At 35.6% G+C, this 21,253-nt stretch overlaps 1 protein-coding gene across 2 annotated transcripts in view; it reads left to right on the forward strand.

Annotated features, from left to right (window-relative positions):
* The window catches only part of SLIT2 (slit guidance ligand 2), a 318,355-nt gene that overhangs the window by 182,597 nt on the left and 114,505 nt on the right, over window positions 1–21,253 (forward strand). For both annotated transcript variants that reach the window (XM_054581986.1, XM_054581987.1), the window contains exons 5-6: window positions 4,505–4,576; window positions 16,445–16,516. In XM_054581986.1, the coding sequence (XP_054437961.1) occupies window positions 4,505–4,576; window positions 16,445–16,516 (144 nt within the window). The remainder of the gene's footprint in view (window positions 1–4,504; window positions 4,577–16,444; window positions 16,517–21,253) is intronic.

The raw sequence follows: 21,253 nt of genomic DNA on the forward strand, positions 1-21,253 counted from the left end.
CTAAAAATCAACTCCACTCAAGTCACTTCCCTACTTTGGACCACATTTTTACACTCTATTGCTTAGTAATATAATTACTGACTCTCTTTGGCAACTCCATCTTGTTCACTCAGTAGTTCTGACTCATTCCTCTTTTTCCACATGATTGGTAGAACACTTCGCTCCTGTAAGGAAAGTTTCACTTTTTCTACTGTAACCTTCAAGGAACAAAGCAGACACACTCAGGGGTACATAGCATTTCCTAGTAGAATAGTTGTAACATATAATCAATACCTGTAGAGTGCTTACAATTTGCCAAGTACTTTTAAGCATTTTTAAATGTATGAATTCATTGAATCCACCTAACAGTCCTATGAACTAGACACGATTATTGTTCCGTTTTACAGATGAAGAGATGGAAACTCAGAAAGGGTAAGCAATTTTCCTGAGGTCGCATGGTTAATTAATGACAGAGCTAAAATTTAATCTCAGATAGCCTAGGTCTGCAGTCTATGCTGTTAAATCCTCTGGCATGCTGCCTCTCTCTTTGGATTCCTTCCACCTACCACCCCTTCCCCAAAGCTGCAGACTGGGAATTACTGAGCTCAGTCATTTTCATCAAGGTTCAAAAAGATCCCATTTTGTTTTTGAAAGGGGTTCAAATCAATGAAACTTCCAACGACTCTTACATTTCTGATCTTCTAGATCAGCTTTCTCAGATACCACTCATATTTTACTTATCATATATTATCTGGGCTCTCATCAAACTGTGTGATACATCAGTATATCACATCTCTCTAACTAGGTTGAAAAATATCCCAACAAACTCATAATGGAGACTGCAACTTGCTCTTCTGATTTCCCAATTTTGTTTACAGTCCCCCTAATCTAAGTTCAAAGTCACTTCTGTCTCATCTCTCTCTTGCCTAATCCATATTCATGTACAATTCACTTCTAAGTTTTGGTTCTTTATGAGTCCCTGATACCACTATTAATCTTCTCCACCTTTACTGTCTATTTGGTGAGAGTTGCCTCATCTATTCATTGGCCCAGGTTAAGCAAGCAATGTGTCAATAGTCGTGATATTGCTTGAGATTCTCACTACCCTCTCTCCAACTAGCACAGGAGTCTTATATGTGGTCTTCTGAACTCAAGTCTTTGACCCCAGGTATTCAATGGCTGTTTGATGTACCTAAAGAAGAGCCTCTGTCCTGCTTCTGCCCGTTACCCATCCCTGCCCAACACTGTCTGCTGAAACAAGAACTCACTCCTTGATTGGTATCAAAATGTCTACTTGTCACACCATTGACTTGTCCTTCTGGCCTCATTTCCTATCACTCCACTACTTACAATATGCCTTCTAAACAAACCAGACCAAAAGCTACTGCCATCACATGTTCGGTTTTTCCACCTCCATATTCTTTCTTGTGCAATTTATTTCATGAGAAGTGCTGTTCCTCAGCCTGCCCTTCATCTTTGTATTTAGACACATTCACATTACTTTTCTTGTTCTGTTCTCTCACTTTTTAGACTCTGAATAATTTGATGAATTTCTCATCTAGCCTTCTGTTTGGCTACCAGCATCATCATCTTTCCTAAATTTGAAAATGTCTGAAGCCAGAAAATGGGCCTTAAATGACTCAGTAATTTTTGCAACATCAGCCAATGCCTTGCGTATATTGGATATTAAATAAATATATATATTGGGTTAAAGTAACTGCTAATCCCAACTTGATTATATGTAGAAAATATGAATCCTTGTTCTAACGCAGTCTTACCCCTCATTTTGCAAATGGCATAAATCAGGGCCTAGGATGAGTTAAGAAAAAGCCTTCTAAGCTCTAGGCCATAGGAAGGCCATATTGTGATTAAGTAGCTTCTGGTATCTCCTTTAAACATCCCCAAATCTGGACTCACTATTTATCTGTATTTTCTATACATTTACCTTAGCAATCTGCCTCATTGTTTAGCACTAATACCTGACATCTCTGAAGGTCAGTTTACTTTCATGTAAAACCAGGATAATAATTTATAGGATGGTTACGGATATTAAAGGAAATATAGATCAAATGTGATAATATCTTATTTCTTAAAATTAAGTGTTGAATATAATATGTACTGAAAATGCATTTAGTTTCTTCCTCCTGTCATGGGTGACCAGGGCCCCCTTAACCGAAGGGGCCCGGGATCCACAGCTGGGGTTTCCTGCGGGAGTGGGCTGGGCACAGAGCAGAGGGCCCCTACAGTAGTCTGGGAAGTGATGTGTTCAGGGGGCAGCCACACTGAAACCATTGACCTTAGGGGAGTGTGGAGCCTCTCAGACAGACAGTTGCTCACTCTTTTGTTGAATAGAAAAGATTGATAAGTGTTAGCAGGATAAAAACTTTCCATGACCCAGAATTCTGCCTACGATAACCAAAGGGACTAAAATCTGATTCAGAAGGATCAGGCTCCTGACTGCATTTCACTGATCCTCAGTGATGTCTCTGTGATCCACATAAAATACTCCCCTGACTTTCCTCCCGTTCCACCGTCTCCCTGTTTGAAAACATGACCCCAGAATAAACTGTGCCTAGAACCTGAGCAGAACTGAGCCTGCAGGCGTTGAGTGAGGCTCCAGCTGGCTGCACGGAAAGACGGCAGAGTCTGGGAAGCAGGCAAGATCCGAAGAAAACTCCCCTGCCCGATTTATTCCCCTACACAGTCTCTAAAGCCGCCTTTGTCTTAGGAGAAGTGAAAAAAAATTGAGGGATAAGAAAACATTGAATCCACAGTGACGGAACGGTAAAGACACTGCCGCTGGTTTTCAGGGAGCATTATAGATTCAAATTTGCTTGAATGCAATCTTCTGTCCCTCTTCCTGTCTTATTACTCTCTGATTTTTTTCTTTCCCCGTATCTTTTTACCTTCTCCTTGCTGTGTAGCCTCCTTTGAACACTGTTCTAGTATCAAGGCTTTTAAATACATATTGTTAAATTTTCTTAACCCTTTGTTCTTAAACAAAGGAGGGAAGTTAGTCTCAATAAATGGCAGGCTGAATAAAGAAGCACTTTTTACAGAAATGAAGTTTTATTACTCCAGGGATAGACCCACATACTAAAAGCACTCTGGAGCGGCAGGGCTTAGGGAACAGAGGGCTGCCTTACCTTCCCCATAAGCGCATACTGCAGATCTACTGTTTGAAATAATATATGTGTTTGCTTTTTTCCCCTAAAGACCTTTACTCTTTAAGGAGACTACCATTTATTTCTTTACAGATTGCTTAGCAAAGACTTTTCTTATTTGAACATTGAGGATATTGAGATATAAATGCAAATCTTAGTTGTTTCAGTCCTAATGTTAATGAGGTCAAGACCCACACACTAAATCTTTCTATCTGCCAATGATCTCTATTGCGCGGCCATAAGTGTGTGAACCACCAGCTCAGGACGTGAGAAGCACTGGGGGAGAGGCGGGGGACGAGCCCATCCAGCGTGCCTCCGCATGTTGGGAGAAGGGCTCTGTGTTCATCAGCCATGCCTCCGTGGTTCGTAACTTCCTTTTCCTTTGTGAGCATCAGCTACCTTAGGATTTTAATGCTAATTTCTGCACTGTCATGGTTACTTTAATCATTTACTTATTGGATACTTCAACTTTCTGCTTACAGTGTAGTAGTGTCACTTACAATGAGGCGAGCATTTTCTGTTTTCAGTGGCACTGCTCATTGCGTATATCCTACTTGTTAAGGCTAATAATACAGCGTGAGCACATAGAATTGCATGTGAACTCTAAAGGAAAAATAATGATCCATTTCATGAGATGAGTGATTTTTACTAACTTCTCATTTCTACTCAAAGGGTGCTTTTTCCCCTTGATTAAAATGTATTTCTCAATTAAATTAAAATGCAAATATAGACAGTCTGTGTTTATGGTTATAAGAGTTATTTAAAGAAGGTTTTAATTTAACCTGCTGATAATATTTCTTATAGGAGCTGTTGGTTTTATTGTTGGGTTAGTACTGCCATGTTCCATTTTCAAGATTACTTACAGGTGCTATGAAAACGTAATCATACTTCCCAGGTTTTATCAGTTTTTGCCCTCTCCTTTCTAGGATGTTAAAATGGACTGCTTTCCTATGTACTTTGTATATTATGTCAGTGACGTAGAAATATCAGTACTAAAACTTTAGAACCCCTTGAAATTGAGTTATGAAAACTTTGCTATTTGTTTTAAATAAATATTTTATTGCACAGAATTGAATCACCTCTTAAAGTTAGGAAAACCATATTCTATAATTTATCATGAAATTAAAGGTCTGTAAAAGTACTTCAAGAAACTATTAGGTCCAACCTGTAAATTTATACTGGAGAGAGAAAATGTTTGTATTAGAAAAATGCATCTAATGCTATGGATTTCATTAGGATCCTTTTAGCATTTTTTATAAATACAGTATTTTATCACTTCTCAAACAATAATTTTAAAATTATTGATAAAAATAATTTCGAATACTTTATAGCTTGATCTTGTTCTTTTTTATTATTTTTAGAGATCTCAGTGAAAACCAAATTCAGGCAATTCCAAGGAAGGCTTTCCGTGGAGCAGTTGACATTAAAAATTTGTAAGTATTTTTTAAAATGTATACTGTCTTTTTAAAGCCATCCAATTTTAAAGTTAAATTTATGTTAACGAAAATATAATAAAAAGTGGTAAGAGCGCTGTGCACCTTTATGCTTGATTAGGAGAGCTTGTAACAGTCAGTTTTATACTGTTTTCATGAGCTGTCTTGAAGGAGTCTCATTTAGAAGGTGTCTTGAATCTGAACTTGTTATCAAATTCATTCTTCAAACCTTGTGATTAATCTTGTTAAATCAAAGGGATTGATTTGATTAAAAGGTAGTTTCAATGTATTTTCTCCCTTTCACTGTCAACTTATTTCAATAACTCCCTTTTTCAGTTGTTATTGGTATTTATTGGATATGCAGAATATAAACAATTTTTCCTGAAAGAGTAGATATAATTTTCTTGTTAAAGGTACCTGTAGCCTAGAGCTACAGCTTTTTAAAATAGCTTTTTGGATCACCATTTTCATTAAATGCCAACAATGTGAGAGTGAGAAAATTATTCCTTTCCTTTTGTGTGAATATTTTTCTTCAGGTGTTTATGAAAGAATATATGTATAATATTTTTCAAAAAAGAAAGAAGAAAAAGAAGACTTTCTGTATTTTTCCTTGATAAATCCTCAATCTGTAGCCTTGTGTAGAAGCGTTTGTTTCAGTGCCCATAGCTCTGGAAGTATGTATCAGACTTAAAATCTCATAATGATATTAAAATAGTCAGTATATATTTTTCATAAATTTTAAATATCATATTACCCTTTGAAAATGATGGGTTTAAAGCCTGTAAAAGCTAGGACATAAACTGTTTTCCTTATCCTTTACATTAGTTTGAAATGTAGGGGGAGAAAAGCTCCTGAGCGCTTAGATTAACTATCAGGAATTCAATATTTTTTAGCCAATAATAAACAGGGCAGGGAACTTATATTCAGAAATCAGCGTGGTAGGATCCAACATTATTTTTTCAGGACCAAAAGTGAGACAGATGTTTTTCCTCATCAAAGAGAACAGCTGTTTACAAAGCTACAGGTTTTGGTCTCTATGTCTTCTTTTCAATGAAAATGGTTTTTGTTTTAAATTTGTGCTTTCTAAAGGTACAAGTAAAGAGAAAAGACAGGCTTGTAGATATAACTGTGTAGAGCCATTAAAGTCTGGCCCTAGGTTATTATGAGTGTTTACCTGTTCAGAGGAATTTATGTGCTTTCTTTTTATCTTCTTTAGCTAGGGCTCAGGGAAGCCTTCAAGTAGATTCTGTGCTATAGAGTGTTCCAAACTGCCTCTGCACATCGTATTTGATCAGAACAATATAAAGATCCTATGTAGCACCTACTCAAGTTGCATATATATCACCATAAAAGGAGAGTGACGGCTACAGTTGACCACACTTTGGGAATGCACTTACAGTCTAACCATAGTATTATCTCTAAATCCTTAAAACAGGTGGCTTTTACTTCTTAGGAAAGATATTCAGGGAATTTAAGTCTATAAGTAATCCTTCTGCCAAATTTAAGGGTACATTTGGGAACGGGATACCAGTCATGGTGAGATTCTTCCTTATGCCCTCTTCATTTAACCTTAAAAAATGTGATTTTAAAAGTTCAGAGATAAAAAAAAAAAAAGTGAGATGCTAGCCAGTGTACTGAAAGGAATGCATTATTGACTTAGCAGGATTTTAAAAAATCTTCCCCAACCCCATGAATTATTTCATCCCCAAAGTTTAAGGCAGTTATTTTGTATACAGTGAGATGAGGCTGGGACTGGAATCTCAGAATCTTTCGCTATTCATTGGATTTGTAGCTATGATAAAATAGTAAACTTCACTGAGCCTTAGTTTTCACTTTTATAAAGTGAATATAATAATTGCTTGGGTTTGTTGTGGGTATTAGGGAAAGAATGTATGTAAAGGAATTTAGAACAGTAAAATGCTGTAAAACAGTGCTTTTCATTCTGCAGCTATTCACTAACCGACTGCTGGAAGTTAGCTTTGGAAAAGATAGGGCAAGAAGACAGAAAAGCAGGACATGAAGTATTTTGCAATATTAGGAATGGATACGGTAAACCCATGTCTATTCTGGGTCATTTAGACATGCAGCTACAAAATGGAAAAAGAAATTATATAAGAAAGAACTAAATGAATAACATAAGACCATGACATTAAATGCTCTAGGTATTGAGGAAAGAAAGAGATAAAACGGATTGCTTGAAGTTATCAGGGAATTCTGTAGGAAAGAGTTCCTCAAAGAAAGTATAAAGGAATCTTTGAAGAGGTTGCTTTGTATTGAGGAAGTAAGACTTTATTAAAGAAGCTGTACAAAAGTAGAATTCATTCCCACTATTTTACTTTCTTCCATGTAACAATGAGAGAGGCCATGTGAGCAACACTGAAATACCACAGTGCATTTTCAGGTTTATTTAACTTATTAGGATCATAGCTACAATCTTACAGAATTTTTCTGTGAAAAGGCATTTTTCTGTAATTCAAAAAAGGTTCATGCCCTGACTGGTGTGGCTTAGTGGATTGGGCACCATCCCGCAAACCAAAGGATGGCTGGCTGGGTTCCTGGTCAGGGCACATGCTGGGTTGCCGGCCAATCCCCGATCAGAGCACGTGCGAGAGGCAACCGATCGGCGTTTTTCTCACACATTGATGTTTCCCTCCCTCCCTTTCTTCCTCCCTTCCTCTCTTTCTAAAAATAAATAAAAGCTTTTAAAAAATAGTACAAACTACATGGTTCAGAAAATGTCCAATTTTACGGGTCTTTGTATAAAGTTTAGTTTTTTCATTAAAAGTTAAACATATATCTTGTGGAATATATTTAATTTGAGGGTAAATTTTAATTCATATTATTATTAAAATGGTAGCTACAAGCCACCAAATAATAACTCAATAGAAACCCACAAATATTAGCATAGTTAATATTATTAATGTTCAGTGTGGGAAGGAGAGGTACAGTGCTTTGTGCTAGTTGCCTTCCAGGGGATGCATTTACAATTCAGGCAGGGCTGCATGGTGCCATGAGGGCTAGTGTTCTCAGCTATCTAGCGAATAAAAGAGAAAAAAGGTGGCTAGACGGAAGGCATATGTGGTTGGGTTGCATCAAGACGATATTTGGTATAGCACTAAAAGCCAGCCCAATGGACTGTAACAGGTTTATTGGATTTACCACATTCAGACTTTACATAGAGTAAATTCCAATTATCAGAAGACTTTCACCGGAAGGACTAGCTTTAATTGTGTGGATTGGCTGAATGCGCTCACGGCAGCATCTTGACAATATGAAATGGATGCTGTGTAAACTTTGCAAATTAGCAGATCTTATTCCTCTCCCTTCCGGCAAGCCACACAAAAATTATGCCAGATAGATGGGCATTTATCTTGCTCTTAAACATCTCTAGGGAGGACTTCCTATAACTTTTTTGCTCCGATCTGTTAATTTCTTAACCAGATTAAAACGCTTTATATTTTGCTTTGTTACCTAATTTTATTTGGCTGCAATTGAAACCACTTTCTTATTCCTGACATTTTAGATAGTAAGATCTGAGAATAGCAAGATTATATTAAAATATCAACTAAATTATAGCGTTTATAATATTCACTGGCAGCACTTTTCCTAAGGATTTGCATCTGTGTTTTCAAACTACCCAATCAAGTATGAATTAAAGTATTGATACCATATCATTACCAACTGATGCCTCACCAAAATGATAATCAGTGTTTATACCACTTTTCTTTATAAACTTTGCATATATTTTATATATTTAACACTGATGCAGTAAAGCCTTTGCTGCATTCTGACCAAATCCTGAACGAAGACATGTTACATTGTGCCAGTGTTTTTTTAAAACAAGGATTTATGAAGTATTTCCATTTAATTGAATAATTTAAGAGAATATTCAAATTAAACCTTGCTTTATTGCAGAGACTTACAAACTTAATCTCTAAACATGTACTTTATGCATATAAAAATCCTTCAAAAGTCTCTTGTGTTTATAAGAAACCATTCCTAGTTATGGTTATCCCAGGATTTAAATAAAAAATATATAAATACATGAACTTAAAAATAAAGTAGATTGCAAGTTGTTATTCATATCACACAAGCAAATTCCAATATACTTTACCATTAGTTTCTTTAGTGAGCTCAAGATCAATACTTAAAATAATTAAATTTCAACAGCATTATTTTAGATATACTGTATAATATAAATCACACTTGCTTTTTTTCTCATTTCATTTTGCAGTACATCCTCAAAATGTCCTCCATGTTCCAGTCAAACTTTACCTTTTACTGTTCATAAATAAATACAATCCTTTCCATTTACATGCATTATCCCAAACCCATTAACCCTACATCTGTTATGAGCCTTACCATCCCTTTCCAGGAAAACTGCCTCTTGGTAAAAAGTAGGTTAGGGAAAATATTATACTTATCCTCTTTTTAGACATACATTAATTTATATACAAGGGCTAAAATTAAAGAGGATCTAGCTTTGTCCTCTTTGCCTAAGTCATGATGTCATTTGGGAAATAGGTATGTATGACCATGTCTTTTTAGGAAACATATCGCCCGATTTGGGTTGCAAAGATTATTGGTAATAAGAAGATTTAGCAAGCAGGAAACTTAATCTATATCTTGTTATTATGTATTTTCCATACAAATGCAAGACTTTACCTTTGTCACATAATTTAAGTCATAATTGCAAAATGTCTACTTTAATCAGGCTAGTTTTTATGTTTAGTTCTTAACATTTCTAGTCATACTTTCAACTTATTACATATTTACCCATAAAAATAAAATCCATTGATATCAAATCTAAGTTGTAACTTTTGGCGGCCCCAGCTCTTTTCTAGAGTGTTTTTAGAAAGATGAGGCTGAAGAGACTTAGAAGGGGAGGCTGGTGCCTCATTCAGAGGGCCTGCAATCCTTAGTGTTAGATTAAATGCCACAGGTCTTCATTGGGACATAGAACCTTCTGAACAAACCTGGAGAGATCGCGCTTCATTTCGATAGGTAGTAAATTAAGTTGAGTTTCATATTATGAGCACCAGAACTCCCCGTAACGTCCAGACGGCTGTCTGTAGACATGAGAGGTAACCAGCAGTTATCTGGGTCCTCGGGTGTAATACGGGTCTGAAGACGCCAGAAGTACCTTGGGAACTGTCCGTGGTCCTGTAACTCGCCCGGCTTGTACTCACTCTTAACAGCGCACTGAACTGTGATAATCCCCAACACCTGCGGTCAAGTTTGCTACCAGTAACCTCTCCAACTTTGGATTCTGCTTTGACACCATGGTGCCTTAGCAGTTTTTCATCAGTGATGGCTTTCTATCATGTAAAAATGAATCCATACAACCTTCATAAATACATTTCAAAGCAAAATGAAACAAAACGCAAGAACATTGGATTAATTGGGAATCCAATTCACATATGTAGGAATTCACAAAGTAGGAATTGGCATGATTTTGCTGAGGCTTCCATGTTGTCCCGGAGCCATGACAGATCTTACAATTTCTTGCTTCCGCAAAACTGAACAGCCTTACTTTGCTACCTCTGTTCTATTATACTAACCTGCTCATTGAATTTTGACCTGCAATTTATGTTGAAATGGATCATTTTTTACTCTTGTTTATTCTATTACAGCTGTCCCAATTTCCCCTTCCCCTTTGCTCTGCTCCATCCAGCCCACCTTCCACTTAATAAAGCATTAATTTTTTACCCCATCACTACTGGATTCAAACCATTTCATTAAAAAAAAAACTTTATTATAGGCCCTATGGCAAAGAATATAAGAGAATATTGTCATAGTTCTAAAGGGCCTATAGGAATATTGACTTTTCCCTGAGAGAGCAGTGATTGTTATTAAATGCTGTAACACCTAGTCTGCTTAAATATTCTGACTGGTCATAATATTCTGACTTCACCCAGTTTTTTAGCCCCCTCTCCCACTTGACCTGCACACAAGCCCTTTGCTCAAGGCCACATGGTCTCTCTCTTGAGAACATTCACTGTAAATGTTGTAGAGCCTCTGCCTAGAACTGTTTTTTGATCATTCCACTCTCCATCCTGAGGAATACTGTTTTTATTTTTGTCTTTCAGGATTCTACCAACTTTTTAAGGATTGGGTTTTTTCCTACCCTCACACATGATTACTGCAGCCTACAGTAATCTCTTTCTTCTTGAATATTTTTAGCATTCTTCATTTACTGGCTTCTTTCTTAACAATCGGCCATCAGAGATTTAATTGAAACCCCCATTTGTGGAATGAATAGCTTCTGAATCTGTCACCCCAGCCATTTGTGTATTGAGTAGGAGATTCAGATATATTTAAATTTAAATTGAATTGAGATTTTACGAACCATTTTCTACCTGCTTTGAATAAGTTATTGAAATCTGTGAGCCTCATTTTTCTCATTTGTAAAATCAGGATGGTCATACTTACCTTTTATTGAAGGTATAATGAGGACTAATGAGATGGCACGTACACAGATTCTGCCAATTGCTATGGACTCAGTATATGCCCTTGTTGTGCATCTGGTCCTGTCCAAAGCATTCATGGCAACATTTGGTCTGTGCCAGGTGGCTCTTGATATTTGGTAATGATCAAAATGCTTATGCTTAGAAAATGTGTTTGGGTTCAAATAACTCATAAAATTTATTTCTACTTTTGCTTTATAGGATTAACACATTAAAAATGCTATCGTGTTTTATTTGTTCAATAATTCCATTGTGCCTGTATTGCAATGATAACCTTTCTTGCTTTGGTAGCCTAGCTGGTTATGGCACAAGGGGTTAGTTCAGCAATTTTCAACAGGTCTGCTGCAAGGATTTTGAAAACATGCAATACCTGACTATTTAGTCAGGAGCTCTGACTTCTTTTCCCTTAGATTCAATAAAAAAAGGACAACAGCCAGCACAGCAATATCTCTCTGGTGTGAGTGAATTTTAAAAATACCTATTTTTTTGTCAGACTGGCCAAAAATATATTTTTTGATGTGCCACAGAATTTTAGTACCTGTAATTAGTTTCTGTGCCATGAAATGAAAAAAGTTGAAAATCACTGGGTTAGGTACATGGTTTGGCTTAAATCAAATATCTCCATGGATATTTCGAACAGGACCAAATATTTGTTAATAATAAGTGTTCACAATGATAGTCAGTTTTTTTATAGTCAGTTTCAGTTTCTACCGCCTTTGATTATTTTGCTTAGAGTTACCAGAACATGAAGGTCAACTTAGTTGTCTTTCATTCATTTTCTATTACCATCGCTCCTAAAGTTACAGTTTGCTTCCTCCCAATAAATTGACAATTGGATATAACTTTATACCATAAATTATTTCAATAAAAACTGAAATTCTATTTTCTTATGAGAAAAATAAAATGTTTTTTGAAAGATCTCAAAAGGTTAATTTCACAAATAATGTAAATTATTGTGCATTTCTCAGACTAGTTCTTATCTTGCTTGCTTTCTTCACCCAGGTTAACGTGGATGTGCTTTTATGCTGAGGTAATGGACATAGTCACTGAAGCTTCTGTCCAGAGTATTTCTCTATATGGCTCAATTTATATTATTCTTATGCTTCTATTCATTATAACTTAAATCTCGAACTACTTCTTAAACGATCATTATTTGTGTAAGATTGGTATGTTTCGGTGCTCATATTGATGTGATGCAATTTTATACATGCAAGGGAAAAAATGGAACAGGCTATGCCCATATCCTAAATAGCATTTTTTCCCTTTCTCTCCTATTTAATTGATATCCTTTATCACCCTCGTTTCCAAATAGCAGAATTGTGGTATTCCCTCATATTGATCCTTATTACTTCGATGCATTTTAAGTCAGCTGAATTTTTTAATATTTTTATCTACAATAGTAATATTTACTAAACTTAATATTTCTTGTAGCTTAAAAAAAACAGGAAAGCCAGAGCATAGTCATAATAATTATATTGAAGCATGGAAGGAACCTGCCCGACTTAGAAATTATTAAAGATTTTTTATGTTCAATATTGTTTCAGAGTAAAGAATAGTTTATTATGTTCTAATTCTTTCAAAAATCAATTAGTAGTAAGATATTATTCAGATGCTGAAATGAAATATGAATTTTCTTTGGGTAAGGATAAAACCAACTGAGGTTAATGTAGGAAGGAAAATTTTATATGTCTAACTCAAACATCGTATGGTATTCAAACTTTGAAAAGTTAAAAAAGGAAATCCATACAAGAAAAAAGCTTAAAGTAACCAAACGCAATATCTCCAACTATTTTTCAGGATGCCAAGTTAGCAACATTTCAACTTTTTGTCATTTAATATACCTATTTTAAAAATTTATATTTAGCAACATTACATATTGTCTCTCCTACCTAGAATTGATCAAAATCTGAAACTAGGCTAAATTATTTTTAGTGTTAAATAAAATCACATCAGCTTTAGAAATTTTATGTCTGTGAGGCACAGAGAGTTACATCTCTAAATAAAGACAGAGCACATTGTCTAAGACAAAATTGAGCAGGACCAGGAAAAATTAAAATGGGCACCTGGAGTTATTTCAGAGCATCAGAAAAAGAGTAGCTATCCCTGAAAAGAGAATTATGGAAAGTTAATGTGAGAGAGGTCTTGAAGAGTCTCCATTCTTTTTAATATTATATGATGAAATTAAATATAAAACAATTGTATCAAAAAACCCTTATGGACTAGAACAGTGAAGGATCAGATGGAGAGGGAATCTAGAATTTAAACAGAAGGAGCATTGGAGGTAAACAAATAAGGAGGAGACACAAAAGTTTCTGCTAAAATATGTCAGCTGCAAGTCAGAAAGAAACTACCGATAATACTCCCTATACCATTTTTTTCTTCCCAGAAAATAAGAAAGGCAGTAGCTTGCTTCCTCCGCAGAAGGGGCCTCTGTGCTGGGCAAGCGTCCTAAAGTTGTTCCTGAGCACCTAGTGCCTTAGCATCCAAAGATCAACAAATATACACCGTGTTTAGCTGAAGAGTTGTGACATTACTTTTTGGAGGGGGGGGAAAAACACCAACTTTCCTCTTACTCATTCCTTAATTCAGAATAATTTCATGGCACAATTGGAAATCTCATCTAAATGGGGCAGCCCGTCTCTAAATGCATGTCTGAAAACAGATCCTCTTCTGTTTACAGAAAGCAGAAGTGCCTAGGATTTGAAAGGTAGCGGCAAGGGAAGTGAGCGGGGTGAGAAAAACGAGGTGCAGAAAAATAGTCCAGAACCCCTGAAATAAATTATGCGTTTGCATAGTTTTGACACTGTTTATCTTGAACCATATGTAGACAAATGGAGGTTTATGCCGAGAGATTTTCTCATGAGCAGCAATGTGGGCACAGCTCTTTCCATAAACATTCCTTTGAATCGACTAAAATCCACCAATTGATGTCAAAACTCTTCGTTTTGATTAGACTTTCTTATGTCACTTTTTCATAAAATAACTTTGTTCTCAGAAGATACGTGGACAGAGATATGATGGCATTCAGAAAGCTTTTAGGAAAGGTCTGGACTTACGAGAGCCAAGTAGTCTTAATGTTTTAGCACCAATAGAGGCTTAGATTTCTGCTAAGACTCAGAAGCATGTAACCAGGAGCAATGCTAAAGAGGGGTGAAATTACCGAAGTTTTCAGCAGCGTCTCAACTTCTGGGTAGACAGAAGGTAATCTGCCTTTCAGTTCTTGTAGGACAAGATTTGCTTGAGTGCTTTCTGGCATGCTGGGGCCTCCGCTTTGTGGATAGTGTGCATGATTTAAAAGAAGCTGTGTCAGCACTGATTTATACATTGACAGCTAAGGATATTAAGATATGGGCAAACATACAGCTCACCCTTTTACAGATTAACCTGGGGACTGCATTAGGCAAATTTGATAGCATTAAAAGATTTTGCCAATTTGTCTGGAAACAATTTCTCTTTTGTAGTGTGTCAAGGGTAACACTTCATGCCATTGTACTAATTTAAATGGCTTTGATAAATTGTTCAAGAGGTTAGAGAATAATAGTGTAGATATATATTTAGCACTTTAAAATAAAAGGTTATTAACTTAATTGTTAAATGAATTTAATCTGGAAAAATCAAAAGTGCTGAAGAATGTTAAGTGTTTTCTTGGAACTACAGCAGCCGTATTATATCATGAGGCTTTAAAATCTTCTTAGAAAATAAAATTATACTTATGCATAACTTCCCAATAAGTACAAATGCTTTAGGCGATTACAGTTGCATGGATTATTATTTGGCAAAAACCTTTGTTTATAAAAGCAATAAAATTGTATCATCTCTGGGGTTCACCTTTTTTTATATTGCATGTCCTAGATGGTAACATTTGCATGACATCAAGGGAGTCTCCTGTATGACTGTGTCCCCTAGAGACCTTCTTAAAAATGAGATGTATATTTCATGAGACATTCTCTAGGTACAATAATTTCTAAAGTAAGGAATTCAAAGAGGCCCCTCTGGATTAAATCATTGCACTCTTTTTCAGTAGTTTTATGAGAGAAACAGTTATTCTATGGGAATGTTTAAACAGTTGTTTTAACAATAGACCTCGGATATGAATTAGCCCTTTTGGTGAATTCCAAACTTCAGGGACAAGATTCAATTGTACTATGATCATATCCTATCCCTGCACATCTTCATGTAGAGCTGGCAACTCATCTGATTATTTCATCAAATATTCCACTTCTATCTCAAGTGAAGCATTACAATACTTTTTCTTTACTGGAATAATAATATCGCTAAGCACCAAGCTACTAGATTTAAACACTGCTTATAGAGCTGATAGGATTCAGTATTTAGCTGTTCATGTTAACCAAGCAAATTCCTTAGTGTAAATAAGGAAGTTTTAATTCCAAAAACAAATGGCAAGAAAAAGCAGACTTAACCAAGTTTGGAGCAACCTTTTTTTTAAATAAAATATTTGAATTTTAACAAATGAGTACTTAAACTAAAAAAAAAAAAGAATTATATGTTTGAATTTTGTGCTATTTGGAAGGGACTGATACAGCTTTGAAACTTTTTTCCCTAGATTTAGATATTGTTTTAATGATGCTGCTGCAGTATGTTTTGTAGTGTTTTCAGTTGAAATTAGCATCTTTCAGAAAAGGAAAAATTTTAATTAATTTCCTAATACTTAAAAAATGTATTTCCTGGAGAGTAGTATAATTCAGGAAGTTCCTTAACTGAAAAGTATGCCATTTTTACAGTGCAGAGAATTCTCCAATAATGATAAACAGCGCAAATTATGGGAATAGTGAAGCTTAAAATAGAACAACTGCTAGCTTTCTAAAGTGTATTCCTGGTTGGGACTAGCAGGGAGATATATGGGACCTCATTTCTCTTCCTTGATTTGGAGTTCTCGAAGGAAAACTGCTTTTAAAAGAAGAAAACCTAAAAGTAGTCTTGCTCTTTCTTGCCAAGGATAGTGAAATTAACATGCAGCTGGGCTGCTCTGATAAATGGATTCTGTTAGGTCACTGAGGGGGTGCATGTGACATTAAGTGATTTACAGTCCTTTACCTTAATGAAATTGTTTCAGCAAGATGACGCTGAAAGCTCTTAATGGATAGCTTTTCTTGATGTAATGAAATTGCATTCCTATGGCATTTAATATAAGGTGCAGTTATTATTTACAGGAGCTTTCCAAGGGCTGCTATTTGCACAGACAGTTCAGAACAAAAAGAGATTTCAGTGGCGGCATCCAGGCCAGAATGGCTCGTGACATTCTTAAGCAGACGAGCGTATTTGTGAGAGCGTTTCAGTTAGTGCAGCCCAGGCTTCCTAGACCCTTCAGGAGACTTCCTTCCCCGTAACCCTGCAAGTCTTCTTCAGCCTTTTACATCTATTCTTCTAATCTATTTCACAGGCAACTGGATTACAACCAGATCAGCTGTATAGAAGATGGGGCATTTAGGGCTCTCCGGGACCTGGAAGTGCTGTAAGTATCTCTTATTTCTCTTACTCCTGACCGGAGCTTTGTGTCTGGGGAGTGCTCCCGTGGAAGCGTATCTGCTAGCCTAAAACCTAGCATCAGTATGGTCTCCTAAAGAGACACCTTAAATAACTCACGGTGAAAACAGGGAAGAGTCCAAGTGTGTGTGCAAAACCTTGCGTGTCGTATCTCTCGGTTTAGGTAACACTGTCTATTTAAGAAGGGCGCTCAAATGCATACACAGAATGCCATTGAAGTGCTTCTTCTTTAATAAAATATTCTCCTTCACGGAATTTGTGAGAATTCCCAGAACTGCTAAATGTTAAGATAACATGAGTTGTAGAGGAAAAATCACAACAACAACAAAAACAAAGCTCTGAGTAGCTGATATGTTGGTATATTTTGTAGTTGCTATGCAATGGAAAGACTTTTTTACATTTTAGAACATCATTTTTAACCGGGTAACTTAACATCGATTTTGTAAGGTTATTTTGAAGTTGACGATCTAATTTTAATAAGCCGCCCCTCAGGCCCACTGGAAGCCTTCATTACTGACTTAGGAGAGCACAGCACAGAGGCTGGGATAGAATGGCACCCTCTCCCTTTCCTCCTGGGCGGACGTGACGGACAAAATAGGTTAGAGACAACTGAGTAGCCTCCACCGATCTTTGACTTGGTTAACATAATTTAAATTAAGTTGGTAATCATAATACAAATAATTTTAATGAAAACTAGAGTTACTAAAGCCACTGAGGCCATCTATATGCTGCTGGATTTTTTTTCCAGTCAGAGAGTCCTATTTCCGGCTTTTCAAATGTACTTACACATTGCTTCACCCTTTAAAATAATTTTTTTGTGCTCTGCTTCATCCCTGATTCAGTTGATTCAGAAATCCAAAACTAAATTAAATGCGAAGAAGTTTCAAATGTTGAGTCCATGTGGTAAAAGTTATCGGGAATCATGAAAGCCCCCTTGAAAAAAGATTCCACTGCTTTATAAACTGAGTTTGAGAAACAGGATGTAATTCTGGAAAAAAAGGAAAAGTTTAATATTTCAAGCAGAATGACTTAATTTTAGCAGTATTTTCTATATGATTTTGATTTTAATTGTGAAAAAATCAATAGAATTTCTAGCTGTATCATATGATGTTATTATTTTTAAAAGCTTATGTAAGAATGAGTTTGTAGAGATAGACTGTGTTATAAGAATATATACTGTTCTCTAACCACAGGAGATGTCACCTTTGTTTCTGTTGACAACAGTCTAACTTTTTCTATAGGGAAAACCTTCAAGGTGCTTGTCATACACATTGTAGTTATAAGGCCACTTTTAAAATTGTGTTCCAAAGCTAGTTTTAATATATGAAGCTCACTGATGCCAATTCAGAGTCAGACTGATTACGATGAAACTATGATTTCATGATAGTAGTGTGATAGCAAGACTGTGGCCCACGCCACTAAACTTTGTATGTGAAGAGACCACCACAGGCCATTTTTAATTCAACGGAGCTGATCAAGCCAAAAAAAAATCGATCCTAAGTCAGTGCTCCTAACCAGAAATATGAATGGTACCAATCATTTTGTGGGAATTTTGCTGAGTATTTTGGATAAATTAAAATTCCATCAAGTACTTTGTTATTAAGAGTTTAAATAAATATTGAATATGGAATAATTCATATATAATATATTGAGTATGGGTTGAGTACTCTATAGAAAGGGACAGAGAGGATATGATTAATGTGTATTTTTATATATTTACATTTGTAGAGAGAGGGAGAGAATGTATTTGAGCGAGAAAACCTGTTATGTGCCAAGCACTGTGCAGGCATTAAAACCTCTACCCATAAATGCTATAACTCTTTATTTGCTTTGTTAAATACAAATATCATTGCTTTTAGAAGCAGTAAATTCATGAAAACATAATCATCTCATTCACCTTGTTTTTGTATTAGCAAAATATATAAAAAGTGACTTTAGAAAGACCTACCATCATAAACACGCCAAAGAATGATAAACATTTCATGGTTCACGGAACTAAAATCAAAGTCTAAAGTGTTGAAAACTCTTTTGAGGACCTAATATGTGGGTCTCAGAGAGATATGTAATGATCAGAGTTTGTCTGCTAAAAAATAAATAAATAAAATTAGCACATGATATAAGAAAATATGAATTTTTTTCAAGATGATTTAAATATTTTATATTGAAATTTTATAAAGTCAAGCACACATTCTTTTAATATATGTTAATTTTTAAATCCTTATAATTTATATAACCTTTAGAGAAATTAGTTGAAAAATTTAAGGAAATATTGGATGAAGTACTGAAAACACTGGAATTTATTAAACCCAAATATCTTGTTACGTAAATCAGAAGTTCACCTATTATAAACATTTGGTCAGGAGTTTTTTTTTAATAGAGTTAACTTCTGAAAGGTTTCAGAAAGAAAGTTCGGCTTTGCTTATTTTTACCAATCATAACTCTATAAACTATATTATTTGATTATGTGGAAATAATGAGGGAACATTAATTTGCATACCTTAAATTTCAGATCCCTAATGATTTCGATTTTTAAAAATTTTAATTCCATGAACCACATATGAATGTATGAATATATTGAGGCCAAACAAGAGATGGGAATAATGACCCAGGGCCACGGATGAAAATTTGTTAGATTAGGGTATATATTAAGGTAGAGTGAATAAAGATCAAGAAGGTAAAGTTAAGGTAGGTTAAAGTAAGCAGGCAGTTTATCACTTGTATGTTCATGGCCTTACTGTGGAATTTTGGTTAGTAGGATTTAGAACTTGTCTTTTTCTAAATATTAATATACCATGTCAAAAACAACATTGGAAATTAAATTTAGATCAATATTTTCTTTTTCTTTGGATGCTTGAATCAAAAATAAAATATATCCCTTGAGTTACTAATTTTAGATAGTTTTTTTTCTTTTTTATAGAATGCACACAGTTTAATTTAGTTGAAACGGTGATTCATAACCATTAAATATCAGACTCTCTACCAAATCCTATGCCTGGCACTAAAGGAATAAAAAAATAAATATGTTAAGATCTAAGTCCTATGTAATTAGTAAGGCTAATGTTTTATATTTACATACCAAGATTTTCTTTGTACAAGAATATACTCTTTATGAAGAGAAAATCTTACCATTGAACCCAGAAATAGACTTTTTCATGAGCATAACATACATGAACATATCATCATCACACCTAATCAACACATATTTATTACTAAATTTTAGGTAAAAATTTCATTGGTTCCATGTATCATTCCGTTACCAGGTGTCAGTATCAATATTGCTTTGCCGACATCAATACTTGCCAACATCAATACTAAGCAAAATCCTAAGATAATTTATTTCTTCAGTTGCATTACACAATCTAACATTTGAGAGGAGGCTTCATATTGATAGCCACCAGCTTCGACATTAAGTGAATTTCACTTTTATGTAGAATCTGAAGAAATTATAGCTCAGAATGAATGTGTATCTACCGCACTGGATTACTTTAAAAATATATTACCCTCAAAGTCACATTTTAGTATGCTATGCACTCTGAAGATTTTTACTATATAAAGTCAGCATAAATTTTTTGGGTGGGAAAAGGAGTCATTGGAAAGCAAATCCCTTTGAGAAGTGAAACCTTTTAGTGCAAACATCAGGATATATTTAATGGCGCTTGAAAAAAAATCTCATTCCACTTTTGTACAAGGAGAATGCTACAGGCTTTTAGATAACATGAGCTGTCCAATTCCGAGCTTGGTAGGTCCTTCATAAAGTGGACTTTTTTCCATGTGACTTAAATCAAATCACTTGGATTAGTTCTCATTTTCAATACATTGCAAAACTGGAGAATAATAGATTCAGTGCCTGTCCCAGATATGTGGCTCTAGTGCCTTACTTTACCGAGAAGTTTAAGTTAATCCCTCGACCCCTGAATACCCCACATCCCACTGTGAACAACTGCAGCCACCAGCTGGCCTAACGTGGCCTCCCAAATGTACATTGCTTAGACCAAATGGACTTGGCCTACGGACTCTGAAATATTTGAGTTGGTTATCAGTATTTAAAAATTAAAAATTAGGAGGATTGATCTCAAAACTTCCAACTCTAGCTTCTCTTGAGAAAAATCAGATTGTGCGGCAGCCTTACATGACAGCAGAGCGTTAGTCCATTGGCACCGAATATTAACACTGCAACGAAGACTATCATCGCTAGTTTTGCAGGGCTCTCGTTCCCAGCTGTCTGCTGCTCTTCCTCGTCTCTCTTTCCCACTGTGTTTTGGTATGACCAGCCTGCTTCTCTCATGTATGCTCCCTGCCTAGCCCCTGTAGGCAAGTGAATTTGTGACTTCTAATTCAAAGCCTTCTCCAAAACCCAAGGTATCCACCTGCACTATTGAATCCATCTTTTCTGCCTCCTTCAGGAGCTTGTGCTGCTTAGTCAACAGCCTACTGTATCTTCCATGCGCTCGAATCATGTTCTGTCTCCGCTCTGCACTCACACACCCTTTGGACAACGAGCTTTACATTTTCTTGTCACAACCAGACGTCTCCAAAAGGAAAAAAGAATTCTCTTCTTATTCTTATTAACTCTTTAACTTTTCGTAACTTGAGTAATTCACCTCACCAGTTGGACTATTTGCTATTTTCATATAAGTTTATGAAACTGATTTATTATTTATAATATTTCATGGTGCCATAAAAATAAGAGCCATTCAGGAAATAT

This window comes from Pteronotus mesoamericanus, unplaced genomic scaffold (assembly GCF_021234165.1).
Source record: "Pteronotus mesoamericanus isolate MK-2021 breed Mesoamerican mustached bat unplaced genomic scaffold, CSHL_Meso_final contig_68, whole genome shotgun sequence".
Classification (NCBI taxonomy): domain Eukaryota; kingdom Metazoa; phylum Chordata; class Mammalia; order Chiroptera; family Mormoopidae; genus Pteronotus; species Pteronotus mesoamericanus.